This window comes from Pongo abelii, chromosome 1, assembly GCF_028885655.2.
Source record: "Pongo abelii isolate AG06213 chromosome 1, NHGRI_mPonAbe1-v2.0_pri, whole genome shotgun sequence".
Lineage (NCBI taxonomy): Eukaryota > Metazoa > Chordata > Mammalia > Primates > Hominidae > Pongo > Pongo abelii.
The window spans coordinates 73,165,644-73,185,448 of NC_071985.2; the positions used below are offsets into that span (position 1 = coordinate 73,165,644).

General features: G+C 40.0%; 1 protein-coding gene across 1 annotated transcript in view; it reads right to left on the reverse strand.

The window, feature by feature from the left end:
* The window catches only part of PAPPA2 (pappalysin 2), a 302,050-nt gene that overhangs the window by 58,196 nt on the left and 224,049 nt on the right, over positions 1 to 19,805 (reverse strand). The window contains exons 18-19 of the mRNA XM_024232330.2: positions 2,637 to 2,805; positions 1,142 to 1,277 (exon numbers count right to left, since the gene is read on the reverse strand). Coding sequence (XP_024088098.2) covers positions 1,142 to 1,277; positions 2,637 to 2,805 — 305 coding nt within the window. The remainder of the gene's footprint in view (positions 1 to 1,141; positions 1,278 to 2,636; positions 2,806 to 19,805) is intronic.

Consider the following 19,805-nt stretch of genomic DNA (forward strand, 5'->3'; position numbering starts at 1 on the left):
GTTTCTATGTTTTTCAGTGACTTTTAAAACAATCAAAAGAACTACATCCCTCTTAAGCCCTCTAGATATGTGAGTATATGATATTTTAATGCAGAAATTGGAGGCTTGGAGGATGAGAATCTGTTTGTGAAATACCACCCAAGAGGCACATCTGAATTCCCTGATACTCTATGCCTGACCACAAACATCACTGTGCAAAGAGCACCTTGAAGATGGCAATGAGCTTCCTAATTAATGCAAATTATACTCATTGGCATTGGTTAGAATGTCCGATAAAATTATTCCTTGCTAATGCAGTTCAGAATTTAGGAGTAATCTTACAAGGTTTCGCATCAGCTACAACTCTTTCCTATGATATTTAGGGCCAGCCAAGGCAAAGTTAACATCACTATAAATCAGCTCTGGCCACAAAGACCTTTAATTGTAATTGCTTGAATAAGAAGTTGTCCACGACTCTGGAGCCTATTCCTCTGCAGAGAAAGAATGGCTGAAGAATGATGCATGAAAGAGGAATCTCAAATCATCCCTTTCAGTAATTCTCCACTCCAGTAACAACCACAGAGAATGAAGTAGAATGGAGGAGCCCAGCAGACACATGCTATGTGGCTGCACAGTCCCACCTTTCATCTTGGAGCTACAAACCATACCACAAATCCATCTGGTCTAGGCCCCTCAAAGTTGCCATAAATCTCAGTTTTACTAAAGCAGCTAAGAGTCAACTTGCATTTCAATCAACTCTGCAGGGAGAACAGTGTCTGGTTCGAGATTCAGCTGGGCAGGCTGGGTGCAGTGGCTCATGCCTGTAATCCCAGCTGAGGTGGGTGGATCACCTGAGGTCAGGAGTTTGAGACCAGCCTGGCCAACCTGGTGAAGCCCCATCTCTACTAAAAACACAAAAATTAGCCAGGCATGGTGGCCGGCATATGTAGTCCCAGCTACTTGGGAGGCTGAGGCAGGAGAATTGCTTGAACCCGGGAAGTGGAGGTTGCAGTGAGCCGAGATTGTGCCACTGCGCTCCAGCCTGGGCGACAGAGCAAGACTCCGTCTGAAAAAAATAAATAAATAAAATTTAAAAAAATTCAGCTGTGCTTAATGAAAGAATGACATAGAAATTGACTTTAAGATTCACTCCTATCCTTACCAATCCCATATCCTTGTTCACATTTGTACTCCACAGAATTCAGCTCTGAGGGGGGTGGTGGGCATTCTCCTTGCAGATTCTCACACAACTTAAACTCCTGGGTCCACAGGCCCTCTTTAGTGCAGAGGATGGGAAGCTAGAATATCAAAAGTAAACATCTTAATTATTGTTTTGTTAACTTTATTGAGAGTTGAAAAAAATGGTATGATTAAGTGGTAGTATTCTCCAGTTCTAGAACCTGGACCAAAAGACACTATTGAAACAACATGTTGTTACTAGCCAAAAAAAAAAAAAAAAAAATTCTTTGCTTTTTCCAGGCAGAGGAATCATGATGACAATTTTTTTCCACTAATGAAATGTATTAACAATGTATTTTCCTTTATATATACGAACACAATCAGCTATCAACCGAAGCTCATGTATTCAGAGCTATTTTTGGAATTGTTTCCCAGATGGTATTGTTTTCCACTGATTCATCCCTACTATCACACAAATGTTGCTTGTGGCAAATGTCAGATTTTTTCAAGATGAGTTTCATCCAGTGAAACCAATTCATAATATTTCCTAAAGGTGTGTTTTTGCCTTTCTGCTTAAATGGACACATCGTAGTTGCTTTTGGTCTCACCAAAATTCTATTCCCTTTCTCCACATGTGTGCTGGTGTATGTAACTCTTGGCTTCACAAATTATACTCTGTCTAGAACACAGAGGTAGCACTAACTCTCAAAACCCCAAAAAGTAAGATTTTAGAAATGTAGGTAGCCCTCCCTTCATCTGGTCAACTTGATGATTCCTTAACCCATCAGTGCAAATGGATGTGCTCGATTTTTCAGGGGTCTCATTTTCTGCCATATTCTTTTCACATCTGTTCCATGGGGCTTACCTTGGAGTACTGGAAACTAAGATAGCAGGTGCCAAGGGAGCAGGCAAGGACACTGACTTTTGCCTAGGAAGTCTGCTTGACTTCCTGTCTCATGTATGTGTGTGAGGCTTGAAAGATTCTAAAATAAAATTGCTTTTAGTCACACAACAAAGATAAGACTGTGTTTTTCATTTGAGACCTTTTGTGCCAAAATCCTAGGGAGGGGAAGAGTCAAACAGCACTTCCAGCTTTGCCGAGGAATTTGTGTTTCTGTTCAGGACTCTGTTCTAGAAAAATAATAATACCAGTATTTGTAGCCAACTTATGTCAGTGGCCATCCATGAGAGGAGATCACATTGCTAAATCAGGATCCCAGCATTCTTTTTGGAATATACCTGGTACTCTACCCATTGGATTCTTCTTACCTCAAAGAAAGTTCTGAACTCAGGAGAGAACATTTAAAAAATGTGGTATTCTCTGAATTTTCTATTGCATAATACCAACACTCCCGAATAGAATCCCAAGTCCCTGCCTGTTGGAATTCTTTAGAAATTTCATTTCTCAAATTTCTTGGATTGGGCATCAAGATTAGAGCACAGCCTGATCCAAAATAAGTTCAAAAAATGTTCCTTACCTTTTCACGTTCCTGGTTACAGTTGAGCACACACTGGCTGTCCAGGTTGAAGCCATTGGTACATTCATACATGCCTTCAAACACAGGAGGGGGTGGCTCACACACCACAGGAATGCAGCTGCCTTGCTTCCAAATTCCACCTTCCAGGCATTGTATCTTCAGGAGCTTGCTGATAAAACATAAAACAAAAATGGTTCATCAGAATCTCTCAAGAAGATCATGAAAGAAGACTTGATCCTCAGCAATATGAGGTAAGAATTAGCAAATAGGCAGGGACAGATGGTTCTTGTGAGCCACATGTCCCACTGTCCTAGGCTAATTTCTAAATCATGGAACTAAAAATAGTAATTTTCATTCATTATTCAAAGTAGTAGTAAATGTTTGTATAGAAATATTTGATCTATTAATTTTTTTTAATTTTATTATTATTATACTTTAAGTTTTAGGGTACATGTGCACAACGTGCAGGTTTGTTACATATGTATACATGTGCCATGCTGGTGTGCTGCACCCATTAACTCATCATTTAGCATTAGGTATATCTCCTAATGCTATCCCTCACCGCTTCCCCGACCCCACAACAGTCCCCGGTGTGTGATGTTCCCCTTCCTGTGTCCATGTGTTCTCATTGTTCAATTCCCACCTATGAGTGAGAACATGCGGTGTTTGGTTTTTTGTCCTTGCGATAGTTTGCTGAGAATGATGGTTTCCAGTTTCATCCATGTCCCTACAAAGGACATGAACTCACCATTTTTTATGGCTGCATAGTATTCCATGGTGTATATGTGCCACATTTTCTTAATCCAGTCTATCGTTGTTGGACATTTAGGTTACTCTTAAGAGGGTTTGATAAATAGTACAGCATCTAAATTGTAATTGGGTTTTCTCTGAGATCTTCATCTTGGAAAAGACTCACATCTAAGTACAATGAAATGTCAGGTAAGATGGGGTACAAAAAAGGTTATCGCACATTCAGAGAACTGATCAGAAGTGATTTGAGGATCAAGAGTGTTGATATGGCAATATAATTGATGAAGTTGCTACTATTTATTGGTTCTTCAGAGAGGGGAGAAAGTGCAGCAATATGAGTTTTCTTTTAAAACAGAGATTCTGAACCTAACTTTCAGAAGGAAAATAACCTCTGAGATGACTGCTTCATTTGTTTACAAGTTTATTTTTCCTTGGAAAGAGTTCATAACTTTCACCAGCTTCTCAAAGTAGACATGACTCAATACTGCCTTGGAAGAATTGGTCCTCCTTCTCATGCCCAGACATAGTCCCCAACCAGAGTGACAGCATTTGATGTGGACTGGAGTCAATGGAATTAGCGTCCTCCCTACTGAGGATTCCATTCTATTCCCCTTTTGACTCACTACAGTTTGAAAGTGCTTTCCATTTGCCGTTTTAACATATCCACTTCTAATGCAAAACACTCCTGGTTACAGATAAGCTTGTAATTCTAAAATATAAATAACCCTTTGGCCACTGACTCTTTCAAACATGTGGTAGCCTTAAATCACAATTTTCTAGTCTCATTATGCCCCTTTTAAGGTTAAATATACCCACCAACCCCTGCATGTTGTCTTCTAACTGACTATAGTGCAATGCCTCCTGTGGCTTCTGCAGCACTAGTAAAACATTTATCACATTGTTTTATAAATGCACATGTGACTGTCTTTCCCACTAGATTGGAAGCTTCCAGAAGCCAGAGGCTATGTGGTGGTCTTGTTTTTAATTCCCAAGAACTAAAACGATATCTGGTTTATATTCAGCATTAAGTAAGTATCTGCTGAATTGAATCATTGAACTGAAACTAACAGCATGTCAGGTACATTGCAAGGCACATTTGATAATACCAAGTTGAATCATTATAATACTAATGAAATCATCTTTTTTCTTTCTTTTTCTTTTTTTTTTTTTTTTTTTGAGATGGAATTTCACTCTTGTTACCCAGGCTGGAATGCAATGGCGCGATCTCAGCTCACTGCAACCTCTGCCTCCCGGGTTCAAGTGATTCTCCTGCCTCAGCCTCCCAAGTAGCTGGGATTACAGGCAGATGCCACCATGCCTGGCTAATTTTGTATTTTTAGTAGAGACGGGGTTTCTCCATGTTGGTCAGGCTGGTCTTGAACTCCCAACCTCAGGTGATCCACCCGCCTCAGCCTCCCAAAGTGCTGGGATTAGAGGTGTGAGCCAATGTGCCCGGCCTATGAAATCATCTCTTTAATCCCCATTTCATAGAAACACACTGAAGGATGTTAAATAATTTGTCGAAGATCTCACATCACAGAATTCATTCAACTTCAAATAATTTTAATAACAAAATATTTTAATAGTTAAACATATGTAAATAATATATACTTAGAAATAAGTGGAGTGTTTTATTATTAAATAATTATTTAGATTCATAACTTTATTCCCAAGGACATTTTGCAATAGAAATCTAATTTTTGGCCGGGCATGGCGGCTCACTCCTGTAATCCCAGCACTTTGAGAAGCTGAGGCAGACAGGTCTCTTGAGGTCAGGAGTTTGAGATTAGCCTGGGCAACATGGCAAAACCCTCTTATCTACAAAAAATACAAAAATTAGCCAGGTGCAGTGGCACGCACCTGTAGTCCCAGCTACTGGGGAGGCTGAGGTAGGAGGATGGCTTGAGCCTGGGAAGTCGAGGCTGCAGTGAGCTATGATCATGCCACTGCACTCCAGCCCAGGTGATAGAGTGAGTCTGCGTCTCAAAAAAAAAAAAAAAAAAAATCTGATTTTTATGACTCAAATTTTTTAGCATCATAGTCCGTGTGGACACGTATCTTCTAGCTATTAAAATAAATGCCATTTTTGATCTATATTTTAAGTGTTTGGCAAGATACCTATGTACATTATTTTGCTGAATCCTCCAAACAGCATTTTTTTTTTCTTTCCAGCTTTCAGGTTCAGGGGTACATGTGCAAGTTTGTTACATGAGTAAATTGCGTGTCACAGTGGTTTGGTGTACAGATTATTTCATCACCCAGGTAATAAGTATAGTACCCTGTAGGTAGTTTTTCCATCCTCACCCTCCTCTGCCCCTCCACCCTCAGGTGGGCCCCACTGTTTGTTGTTCCCTTCTTTGTGTCCATGTATACTCAATGCTCCCCTCCCACTTATAAGTGAGAACATATAGTATTTGGATCAAACAACATTTAAAGGTAAATGTTATTATCCACACTTAAGAGAAGAAAACTGAGCCTGAGAGAAAAGTAAAGCTTGTTCAAAACACACGGTAAACCCTGCAGGCAGGATGCAGACCCAGGTTTGCTCACAGCAGAAGCCCCCGGTCCTCCTGCCACATCAGGCTCTGACTGTTCCTGGCGTGCTCCACAGTTTTACTAATGCGTCCTCCACAGTTTTACTAACGCGTCCTCATCCTCGGCTGAGCACTCAGATGCCCTGTATCCCAATGCCACATCCATAAGTGGGCAAAAAAGAAGTTTCACTTTAAATTTTTGTATTGAGTAATGAATTACATATAGAAAAATATGCAAATCTTAGTGTACGGCTTGAGGGAGTTTTACCTGTGAATACAGCTGGCTAACCACCAGTCAGATCAAGATACAGAACATGTCTAGCCCCTAAGAATTCCCCCTTGCATTCCTTCCCAGTTAAAATCCCCCCACCCTCACAGCATACAGTATTCTGCAACACCAGACACTTCTAACTTTCATCAGCATAGAGGAGTTTTGCCTGGTTTTAAACTTTATACAAATGAAATGTATTGCTTAGTAAGTTGCTTCTTTCCCTCCAGAAAGATGACATTTAAAAATGCCTCTCCAAATCTATTTTCAATTAAGGTTTTGCAGCTCTTTTTTACTCTAACGAGGCTCCTTTTTGTCCCTCTCCTAGAATGGATATTTTACTCCTCCTTCACACTGCAGAGTTTATATCCTCCCAGGGACTCTCTTCTTTCTACCACCTCCCACAGATGAAATCCTTCCCCTACCTCTGCTGAACTGACATCCCCCAGCTGGAGAAAGCAGGCAATACCACTGACAGCAGGGGAGAGGCATGGCTGTAAAAACCTTGCATGTCAGCATGGTTATAAAGGAAAACCCTTGCTTGGCCAGGACGATCATATTTTGACTTCATGTGGTATTTTTCTCTGAATTGGTTGGAATACTTCAACCATGGAAATAGTCTTCCCTTTCCTTGCCCAGAGTTAAAGAGCCATTCAAGAATGCCGATTTCATATATTTCCTTGCCAATTTAATAACCTCAGGGGTGAGAGTAGACAGATCAAACTTGGATGGGGAAGAAGAATGTAGCCTTCCATCGTGGCACCCAGACAACGCGACAGGCCCTGTGCTACAAACCACCAGCAACACAAGGAGGGGGATGGCTAGAAAGCAGCAAGAGAATAGCACAGTTACACCGGACCCGGACTGGAGAGGAGACATTGCAGGCAGGAGTTGGGAGAGGTTGGCAGAGAGTCCCAATTCCCTAGGAAATTCTGTTTTCTTTCTGCAGGGGTTCCTTTGCCCCTCTCAACCTCAAAGATTCTTTTTCCTTATGGTTTGTTCTCCCTTGTACAGAAGACAGCTTTGCACCGCCATCTCTCCATGGGCCTCCCAGGACTTCCGCATCTCTCTACATCAGACAACCAACGTCTCTAAGCCTCACCCTCAGCCTTCTAGCAAAGCATTTGATAGGTTAAGTATCTCGGGGCCCAATAGTGAGGGCTGTCTCATTTTGCCTGATGTTCATGTCACAGATCCCAGCTTATGGTGCAAGCCTTGAGAATTCATGGTATGGAACTTGGCACTTCAGTGCTATGAGCTGGTTGGATTGTGCCAGGAATTTAGAGTGTTCTGGATTCTTCCTAGTCCCAAGAAATTTGGTTTCCCCATAGGGCCCTTGAAGAATACTGAAGCCTAAATCTTGCCACCCATCCTGCTCATGTTTTTGTTACCTAGCATTGTTTGTGGCCCTCGCAAACTCATATGGTGAAATCCTAACTCCCAATGTGATGGTATTTTAGGGAGTAGGGTCTTTGGAAGGTAATTAAGTCACAAGGTTGGAGTCCTCCCAATCACCTCATGAGAAAACACATAAGAGCTTGCCCTCTTTGTGCTCTGCCATGTGAGGACACAGAAAACAGACAATCTTCTGGCTGGGCGCGGTGGCTCATGCCTGTAATCCCAGCACTTTGGGAGGCCAAGGTGGGTGGATCACGAGGTCAGGAGTTCAAGACCAGCCTGGCCAATATGGTGAAACCCCCATCTCTACTAAAAATATAAAAATTAGCTGGGTGTGGTGGCAAGCGCCTGTAGTCCCAGCTATTTGGGAGGCTGAGGCAGAGGAATCGCTTGAACCCGGGAGGCGGAGGTTGTAGTGAGCCGAGATCGCACCACTGCACTCCAGCCTGGTAGACAGAGCAAGATTCTGTCTAAAAAAAAAAAAAAAAGAGAATCACCTGCAAGCTAGGAAGGTACCCTCACCAGATAAGGGATCTGCCAGCACCTTGGACTTCTCAAGCTCTGGACCTGTGAGAAACAAATGTGTGTTGTTTAAGCCACCCATCTACGGTGTTCTCTTATAGCAGCTCAAACTGACTGAGACACAGCAATGGATGGACTGATCCCCAGTGCCTCTGCATTGCTTCCAGTTTGGTGATGTTGAGGAGTGACCTTTGACCCCTTTAAAATCGTTAATGAAAAAACTGGTTTATTCACAATGATCCTTTGTGTATGGCTTATGCGTCAGGAACCAAACGACTCCTTGAAGTCATGAAGTGAATAGATTGCATTTGAAAGAACAACAGCATTGGATACTAGACAAAGAGGCCCTTACCAGGACAGAGATTCCAAAACATCTTTGATAGCCCATGCCAAGTACCCTCCACGTAAAACATTCTACTTGCTGTCTATCAGCTAAAATATCTCATTTGTAGGCAGGAAATCACATTAGTAACCATGAAGCGATTTACCCAATGTTCGCACAGCAATTCATAGATTTCAAAGTTTTCAAATCGTAATATAACATTCTGATCGTGAGATCAATGATTTCCAACTTACATGTGTAGACCAATCCCATCAGAATTATGTAGAAGCCACTTAAAAAATCTAGATTGCTGGGCTTACTGCATTAAACCTCCTGAGAGTGGCCCAGGACTCTGTATTGTTAAACTTGCCAGAAGTTTTTATGTGCAGCCAGGTTGGTAAACTACTAAAATTCATGCTACCTTCTCATGCTAGTAAGGTGTAGAAACCAGAGAGCAAGATCATCCACCTCACAGCCCTGTAACTGTCCCATTTGGTCTTTGCTAAGCATACAGTCTTTTGGCTAGGGTTGTTAGTTGAGCGTTCTTGCTCTGTGATTTCTTCCTTACGCTGTAAATGGTATCATGAGGAGTTGGGGTTAGGGGAAGGTTTGTACTTATTTTCCCTCTAACTTCTCCAGACAAATCAGCATAATTTCCAAGTTAGAAGGTGCTTTTCCCAATTTCCAGAACTTATGGTATCCACCTAATGCTGAAAACCCAGCTGTGCTCTTTCTGCTTCTTACATCATTGCCAGAAATAAAGATCTTGTAATAAAAACTTGGCTGAAAGTTTGATTGATGTCGCTTGAGGCACACATAGTCCACCCCATCCTTCTATCACCATTGTAGGGTTTTCGAGAGTAACATTTATTTTCCATTGGAGAAAATAAAAGTATGATTTGTTGAGTTCCAGAGAATTATCATGTCTTTGCTGATCAAGGGGACCTGGTGTCTCCAGTGGGTACTCCCTCAAGAATAATAACGACAACAGAAAAACAATAACGCATAGAGCACTTAAGTGCTAACTATTGTATAGGAAAATATACATCTATACTATTTTGTCCTCAGACCCACTCTGTGTGATAGGGACTATTATTGTTTAAGTTCTTGATTCCCTCACTCCAGATATTAGCCTCCTCAACCATCCCCAGCTCCGTAAATGATACCATCATCTGCCCTGTTGCTCAAGCTTGGAACTTAAAAGCCATCACTGATTCTATTCTTCCTCTCAATCTTACCTTTTTGGTCACCCCATCTGCTTTCTTCTCACCTGTCAACAAGTCCTGCTTTACCTCCCAGGTATTTCTGAAAATTGTCTCTAAACTTCAGCATTACCACAAACATTAACATAAGCCACCATCTCTCACCTCCTAACTGGACACGCCACTTCTCCTTTGGATCCCTTCCCAGCCAGTCAGCAAACACTAGTCAGAGAGAACTTTCAAAAAAATAAATTTCCCTGTGTAGAACATTTCAATTGCTTCTGTTAGGATGAAAAATGAAATCCAAACTTATTTCTTTAGCCTACGAGGTCCCGTGTGTTCTGGCTCCATTTTCTTCAACCTTATTCAATGCCACATTCACCTTCCTTAATGCACTTCACCAACACTGGACTTAGAATCCCAAGCACAACCCATGACCTTCCCAGCCTCAAGAATTGGTGCCATTCTCTCGAGTCATGATGCTTTTCTTTTTTTTATCTTCTCCTGACTGGCTCCTTTTCTTTCTTCCTATCTAAGCATAATTCTCACCACCCCAGAGCATCCTTATTTTGCCCCTCTAACTTTTTCTTTTTTAATCAAAGCATCTTTTTTCCTTTCATAGGATGCATACCCTGAATTATTTTGTGTATTGGTTTTACTTGCTTATCATCAGCTCCCACCATGGAAAAGAGTTTGTTGAGGGCAAAGCATTATTTGCTATGATATTCCCAGTATGCAGCACAATGCCTGGTACATAATAGCTGTCAATAAATATTGGTTCAATGAATGTATAAATGTTTATTTTATAGATGAGGTAAGATTTAGAAACATAAAATAACTTGCCTGGGGTTATCTAATTGGTTGATGGCAGAGCAGGGATGTGCACTATGATGAGTCTCATGCCAAATGCCTATATTATAAAATGGAAGCACTCATGTTTCTACCAATGGAGCTATGGATAAATTATCTCTCCTCACTTAGTGCATTTGTGCTGAGGATCCCCAAATCTTATCATTTAGAATATCCCTAAAAAGAAGATGTAAGGGAAAGAGGCAATTGCATGATTTCCATTACATGAATTAGAAAACTAAAGCATTAATTAGTTGTTTTGTCGGACACATGGTCCATTTTTGAACTGAAGTTAGAAAGCCTTTTCACTGTGAATACAGTTTAGCCTCTTACTACACACAGTGTGGTACCTAGAGCAGCAATATTAGAATCACCAGGGAGCTTGTTAGAAATAAATCTCAGGATCCATTTCAGACTGACTCAACAAGAATGTGCATTTTAAAAAGGCCCCCAAAAATTCCTATGCATATTAAAGACTGGGAAACAGTGATCTAGACCATTTTAAAAGACACAGTTCTCTACTTAGCCCCAAACAGAACCATCAGCACTTCCAAACTCATGCCAGTTTTCCTCTAAACAAATTGCAAGCCTGGTTTCCCAAGCCAATATCTTAAATAGGGAGCAAGCAGACTTCAGACATGGTAAGTCTACAGCCCATCATAGTTATTGTGCACTCTCTAATACCAGGTCTCCTGATGTCCTATTCTAGCCCTTTCTACAAGATAAGAAATAGCATCAGCAGGACTATCCAACAAGACATATTGGATTTGGCCTTCTTCTCTGACAAAAAAAAAAAAAAAAAAAAAAAGCCCCTTACAAAGCTCTTCTCTCTTCTCACATGTAAAATAGAGCCTCTCTGAAAAAATGAGCCACCTGCTAACTCCTAAAAGTGTGTAGACCATTTTACTTCCATTTCCCGCCCCTCACTTTTATCTTTGGACTATTTTCTCCTAAATCTTCTGTCTCCAGATTGGCAGGTACAATAATGCCTGGTCCCTAGGTCTGAACACCTAAACCCAAGTTTGGGGCCCCTTCTCCATTTTCCATTGCTGTTGTCTTAATCATCTACATCTCCTTTCCTAGTCTCTCTCACATCAAGTTCAACAGCTCCCACTTCATCTCTTTTTATGAGTTTCTTCCATTCTCCATGCAGCCAACAGATTTTTCTGCCAAATATGCCCAGGTTACACCCCAAACTAAAAACAACATGAGGTTTCTCCATTTCATGTGATTTAAACCCAAAAGTGTACAATAGCTATTAGCATTATTTCACAGTCCAAATATCAGTTCTCATCAGTGCATGGTTGAGAAACTGGAAATTACACCAAAATTCAGGGGTGAACTGGACTTGAAACATGAAAACATTTAATAGGAACCTCTTTCTTTAACCATTCAATTACTTGTCCATTTATACATTCATTCAACAAATATTTATTGAGCACTGAGAATATGCCTATTCATTATATTAGGTCTTGTGGTTGTAAAAAAAAAAAAGAATATTATAATAGGGTTGGAATACTGACCTGAGAGAGCCACCAACACTGCCTGCAGACATGAAGAATATCAGCAAAGGAAGCCTTTGAGTGGGTTCACCAGGTAGAGAAGCAGAGGAGGATATGCCAGGCAGAGGGAACAGTGCAGGTGAGAACCCAGAGATTTTCAAAAGTCTTAGCCAAAACTGTAAATGGAGAAATGGAGGAAATATGCATATCCCCTCCACCTCTCCTTCCCTCCCTCTCTTTTCTACCTATTGTTGAGGAGAGTCAGAGCAGGGGAAGAGCCTGAGGGAAGTCCACTGGAACAAAATTCTGGCAGAAAAGAGCAAGACACTGTATACACTCAACTTCAGGGTGCAGGTGATCTCATTTGTAAGAACTCCTTTTGTCATCTTCACAAAGTTTTCAGCACAAGAATTCCTCCAGGTATTGTTATATTTCTGTTCCTGATCAGTCTGACTCACAGACAGGCGTGACTGAAAGTGCTCACAGGTATATACACACACTCACACCCTCACCTGGGAATTAACCACTGCAGGTCACTGTTGCTCCTTGAGAAAGCAAAGTTATTTGCATTGTCCCTTATCTGGAAGCCACAGCAATGATAAGACCCTAGTCTGCTAATGTGTTATCAGAACCTCTAAAAAGTTGTGGTATACCTAAGGACCTGGAATATACACAGGTGGATCCTGCATTGGCCATACTCCTGACATTACATCCCTTGATGTGGGCTGGAAGAAAAAGAGCTGATTAGCATTTTCCTTGCCCTGACTGAAAAGGGAGAATCGGAAGTCACAGTGGCTTCAGCAGGCCTTTAGTGGCTGCACCTGGGAGATTCCCATCAGGAAGGACGTGTAGCAGAGTGGCTGAAAGCAGGTGCTTTGGAATCAGGAGATGTTAGAGCTCTAGCCTTGGTGCTTAATAAATCTCTAACTTTAAAAAAATCACGTAACCTCTATTATTCTCAGCTTTCCTAGCTGGAAAATAGGGATAGTCATACATTCTTCACAGGGTCATGAGTAGATTATGTGAGGTAGTATATTTAAAGCACGCAGTACAATGAATGGCACATGACCGCGATCAACAAGCAGCGGAAATTACTAGCTATCCCTGATGATCAGAAGATCTGCTCAGCCACACTCCTCTCTCTCTCTCTCTCTCTCTCTTTCTGTGTGTGTGTGTGTGTATGTGTGTGATGAGTATGGAATGTTAACGTTCTGCTCATTTTCTCTACCCTACTTAATTCTTCATATTTCTGTCCCACCCAGAATCCCTCAGGAGACAGTTTATGAATCAGTTTGGCCTGGCCTGACCCCATCACTAGAGAGCAAAAGCAAAACCACAACCAAAATGTTCACTCAATGGGCTGAAGAAAGGGTGAGCCAGAGACACAGGAGGAGTAGGACAAACGAAGACCAGAAAGAGCAGCAGGGGGTGAAGTTACGGGTTGAATAAAGTCCTACTGGTTTATATATAACAATTAAGCTCTTACTCAAGTTTTTAAAAATTTACTCTGATTAATAGACATTAGCAGTCAATATAAAACAGAAAGTTTTACAATATGATGCGCTCTAGTTTGGGGTTGAAGTTAATAGGGAAATTTATGAATTCAACAAGGGCTGAGTTTGAAGTGAGAGCATGGATGTCAGTCACCAGGCCCCTTGAAGCCCACAGTCAAGATCTGGCCTGCACTCAGGTGTGTATGTGAATGGCTAAGGCTTGGGGCAGAGATTCAATCACTGTGAAGCCAAAAGGGGCTTTAATAAATTAACCTAAAGCTCACATTATCTTACAATGGCAAGATATTTGAGGATTTCACGGATAAATTTTGAAGGTATTTACTATAAACATTAATTATAAAGCCAGGCAAGATCTTATTGGAAAGAAAACAAATTTCTATTTCTCACAGATACATGAGTGTACATAGAGATTAATGTGTGTTCTTTCCTTGAGCAATCATAGATAGAACATGTGTATATAAGTGTATAGGGTTAGCACCTATTCATCGATGTATAGGCACACCGCTATGACACAGAGCTTAACAATTAGGTAGATTACTTTTATAATTTTTTAAAAGCTATGAATCCAGGATACTTAATGAGTTTTAGCTTGCCTTAGCTGCACATTTTCAGTTTATTAATCAAGTCTTTCTTTCCCTTCCTAGGATAGGATAAAATCAGTTTGAATCTTCCAGAGTTTCAAGCTATGGTTCAAGAAGATCAAAAGCCTAAAAATCTGGGTAATGTCTCCAGGACATGCCCTTGTCCTTCTCCTTCCAGACTAGCCTGACTTTATTTGCTCATCCTAATTTTTTAAATTATGACCAGATCTATCTTGCTGATTATTTTGTTTCTTTTTCCCCCTCTTTCCCCTATTTTCCTTGATCTATTTGAAGCCACTGTAGTACTTGAGTTGTCAGCAGGATGATATAAAGCAGACAGAGAGTGTACTAATTGGGGGAGAATAGTACATTTTTTAAAAATTTAATAAAGTTTCTATTTTGGCGTGTGTTTTCTTTTATAGGCAAGGGAAATGCACTTTTTCCACTGGTAATTGAAGACCTGTACCTCTGACCTCGAATGCCAATTCCAGTCTTCCTGGACTCTGTGCTTTTTTTTTTTTTAATTTGTTTTGTTTTATTTTGTTTTTAGCATAGGAACCAACCACAGATGGGAGACAATGGCCAGTGATAAAAATGTAGCTGAGTATACTCCTTGTTAAAGAATAAATTTCCCTATTGCACCAGAAGGATAGCCCAAACAGCAACAGTTATTTTGTAAGAGCCATTCACCTGGTAGAAATTATTATGGTGATGATGATGATGGTAATGATAATGATAATGGTGATGATGATAAACAGCAGCAGTGTTGATGAACTGAAGCTTAATATGACCAAAAATTTTGCTCAGTTCTTTCCATCTATTATCTCATTTATTCCTTCCAAAAACCTGTAAGTACACCTATTATTTCTATCCTGTAAATTAGAATAATGATGTTCAGTACATATCAGTAACTTGCTCAAGGTCAAAAAGCTAATAAATAGTGGAGTTGAGATTCAAATTTAGATCTCAATAATGCCAGAGCCTGTAAAATTAACCAGTAAATGAGGAGATAAATCTTGGACTAAGAAAAGCCTTCTTAGCCATTTGACTAAATTACTTTCTTTAGAAGTTTTAGGGATGTGTTTAATTCTAAAACTTAGTTCTAGAAATTCTAAAAAAGTTTTCCCAATATTCTGTCTTCAAGGGAGAACTAGACCCAGTCTTCTTGGATGTGAATGGAAAACAATGGACCAAAACCCATCAAGAAGGAGAGAACAAAACCTTGGCTGTTCATGCGGACCAAAAGTTCTCCAAGTATTACTCTAACAGTGCCCTAAATACGGTCTACTAAGTCCATGTCTGTGCAGTATTTGTGTTTTAATATATCACTGCTTTTTTTCTGATGGTAATAAATTGTTACATATCTACCAGTTCTCACAATGATGTTTTACCAAAGTGTTGGCTCTTCTCATTGGTTCTGTTGAGATAGAAAATAAAATAGAAATGTTTGGAGCTAGAAATCACTCAATTATTTCCCTTTATATTACAAATGCAGGAAAGGGCTGAGAGAAATGAAGTGATTTGCTGAAACCAAAAGCATTTTTAGCCAATGGCACAGTTTTTGGAGTCAGAATGGTTTTCATCCTAATTTTACCATTTATTGGCTGAGTGATCATGGGCAGGCTACTTAACCACACTGAATCTCAGTTTCCTCATCTATAATAGGGGATAATAATAATATGCTAAAATATTATAATTACTATGTCAAATTATATACTATTACAAAATAATATATTTTACTATACTATTATTTTGTTAAGGATAAAATGTATTACTGTTATGAGAAATTATGTGGTATTGTGTACAAAATACTTAGCATATATAGCACATAGTGACAAATCATCATCACTATAGTCATCCTCATCAATACCCAACAGAACAGAGCCCAGCCTTTAAGCTTTTTAACACTCTGCCACACCAATCTTTCTGTGTGTGTGGAAATGGGTCAAACACACATGCCCAGCTCCAGCCCATCTCAGACTCTCCCCCAATTTAGGTCAGACAAGGCTCCACTAAAGGCATTCACCAACCAAACATTTGTTAAACAATAAATAGTCACAATGTGAGGCCTATTAATTTCAGCCTTGACCTTCATTTGTGTTTATAGAACTTAAACAGATTTACGTACTTTGGAAAAGTTGATGCTGTGAGCAACCCTCAGAAAGGATGGATGTTTACAATTACCCACAAGAAGATCTGACACTATAGCACCCCACAGATGGCATCTTGACGAGTGACTTACAGAAACAGAGATTGTCTAACTAAAGTTGGAAGGTTTGAATCATTTAGAAGTTAATTAATTATGGGCTCTAATGATGTTAACCTAACCTTCACACATAAAGATAACACATAATGAGAAAAAGGCAACCATGGAAGTGAAAGATAAGGGAGAATATAATATGGTCTTATTGATAAAATATAAGTCAAACAAACTTACTTTAGCTTCCCAGGAAATCAAGTTAATGAAACAGCAAAGGAGTGATTAATGATGATGTGTATGTGGAAGTAAATTGCATGGGAGAAAAAAAGAAAGGATCTTAAAAGAGAGTTTGTGCCTATTATACAATGTGAGGAGGAAAGAACTCCTGAAACTACATATACTTTAAAACCTCCTTGAAGTTACAATTCTGCTTACATTTTCTCTATTACTCTCAAAAATAAAAAAGTCTCAAAGAGACGTATTAAAATCTACCATGCAAAAGTGTTGCTACAAAAATTTTAAAAAGAGAAAAATCTCATTCTTGATCTTTCAGGAAGTCAAAATCTCATAACTGATGTTAATCTGACAGGAACAAAAGTTCGACTAGACCAGTGCTTCTTGACCTTGGCTGTACATGGTAGCAACTTGGGGAGCTTTGGAAAATACTGATGTCTGGGCCCCACCCCCAGAGATTCTGATGTAATTGGTTTGGGGTGTGACCTGGACATTAGGATTTTTTAAATCTCCCTGGGTGATTCTCATGAGCAGCCAAGTATAAGAAGCATTGTTCTGGTGAGCTTGTTGAGAGGTAATCCTTTTTCTGTTACCATTAACTTGCATAGAGTGGTACTAATCAGGCATAAATGTCTGTTGAATAAATAAAATTGAAACTGTCTTTGAAGAATGACCTTTCTTTCTATGTTGCTGAGATAATTGCTAGAAAAAAAATTACTTATGTATGCTTAAAGTTCTCATTCACTCTAAAGCATTTGAAACAGGGATCTCTATCACCGCATAAGAAAAACCTCCCCTTTCCTTCACTATTTTTAGCATCAACTTTAACATCAAAATTCTATCATAAGTTTGCTTATAAATGCAATGCTTTTACCCATTTAGAAAGTATTGAATACCTACCAGTAAGTAACTAGTCACTGGGCACATGATGCTAAGCAAAATATTCGTGGTCTATTCGTGAATATAGATGAGTAACCAGATCATTTGTAATCAGTTAGATAAGTGATATCATCAGAGAAGTTTGGTGTACAATGGCAGCCTATGAGAGGAGCCCTACAGTCTGGGGAGACCTGGTAGGCTTCCTGGACAACATCACACCTGCACTAAAAATAAGAGAGTAGGAGTTAGTCAAGCAAAAGGTCACTGTCAGGAAGAGCTCTGGGAAGAAGGAATTCCATGTCTGAAGGCCCTGACTGCCATGGCTTCCATGAAGATATAAAAGAAGTCCAGTAGTATTAGAGCCTATGCTAAGAAGGTTGTGTAAGAGCTGAAGGGTCTGCCAGGGAAGATAGTGAGCAATGAGGCTGGAGAAGTAAGCGAGGCCCTGCTAGATTGTGCAGACACTGAAACTATCTTAATATTCAACTTTTCCCCTTAAATAAAGTGGCAGGTAGGCTGGTCATTCATTTTCATGTGGGGAAATAACATAATTGGATTTGAGTTTTTTGAAGGCCATTTTTGCTGCAAAGTGGTGAATATGTTGAAGGGAAAAAGACTGGAGACAGAAAGATCAGTTCAGAGATGAAAAATGATAATAGTCTATTATAGAGACTTGGCAACAGGGATGGAGAGAAACAAGCATATCTGAGTCAGTAAGATAATGACACTCAGAGTTGATAACCGATTTGAGAGAAGGTAAAGGGTGCTGAAGAGTCTCAGGTGATGTGCAGGTACCCGGTTCAACCACAGAAAGATATGCATATTTGAAAGGAATTATAATAAGCTCTGTTTTGCATAGTTAAGAGTTTGAGATGTAGACACGATATCCAAGCAGCAATATTCATAGGCAGTTGGTCTTATGGGCCTTATGGCCCTTAAGGGAAGGTACTATAGTGGCAGGTATGAATTTAGGAATCATCAGCATGCAGATGGTAACTGAGGCTACAGGGTGAATGAGCATCATGCCTGACAAGTTGGAAAAGAGAACTCAGAGAAACATCAACTTTAAAGAAATGGGCAGAGGGAAAAAAGCTAGAAAAGGAAATCAAGGGTGGACAGACAGGAAGAAGGAACATCAATCAGGGAGCAAGATGGAAGAGAATCAAGGAAGAAGAGTTTCAAGAAGGAAGGTGTGGCCAACAACACTATAACAAAGATCCTGACTTCATTTTTGAGGTTGGACAGCCCAGGTCTTATTTATTTGTCTGTCTTTAATCCTAACCCAGAGACTGGCATAGAGCATGCAGCGGATGAATATGCCATCCGTGCCATCCCTGGGTAGAATGAGACAAAGCTGGAACAGGGATATCAGAGGAAGTCAAATCCAGCACTTATCATCCTTTTGTCTTGAAACCATGGACTTGAGAAGAAGCAGGAAGGGAATGTATTTGGCTGATACTTTAGTAATTGTTTCCTTCCTTTAAAAAAAGATAAACAAAAAGTAATATAGCATATGTGTTGAAAATACATAGCATATGTATTGAACTTCAAAGTTTGTAAAATGCTTTCACGACATTACCTGACATTCAGCCTCAAAACAACATTGTTGGATAGAAATAGTTACTACTTCCCACATTATAGATGCAAAAACTGAGATACATGGATGTTGAGTATTTTGCTCAGGGTCATGCCAAGCAAGCTGCAAACATAACCCTCAAAATTTTTGTTTGTTTGTTTGTTTTACTACACTGTACAGTAGCATAAAATTAGCATGTGCCCATTCTGTCTGGATTGATTTCCCTTCTGCTTTTCTCAATTTCTTCTCTTTGTGCTTGCATATCCTAGGAAGAAGTTGACGGCCTCATTTGTACAATGCTGGGCTTTTTCCACATGCAAGGAAACAGGCTGACATAGTTCACTGAGTAAACATGAGCAGCAAGTGGCAGTGATTTATGCCAGACTTGCAAACTTCTGATTACCAATCCGCCACCTGCTATGTAAACAGGTGTAAACTAAGATTTAATCAGCTTACATAACGCAGTAAATAATTTAATCTTTCCTCAGAATGGTGCTTGTGAATGTCAACGTTTAGGCCCAAACTGATGCTGACATTGTGATGCAAGCACCCACTTTCTCAGTCAGAAAAGCTGTGTCCACAAATGCCCCTCAAACCCAGAACTCCACCCAGAGTTCTGGATGGAGGCCTCATTTTTTCCCAACATAAAGCTGAGACATGGCCCAGAAAACTGGTGATGATCTTGCTGTCTTTAATTCCTCCTGGTCCTGAGACATTTCTCTGGCCTCCTGGTCATTTATTCTTCATGGCACTATTCTGCAGATATGAGGTGGCTGCTGGTGTGTAAAAAAAAGAGGCAAGACTAGAGAGAAAAAAAGCAAGAAAACAGCAGCCTTCA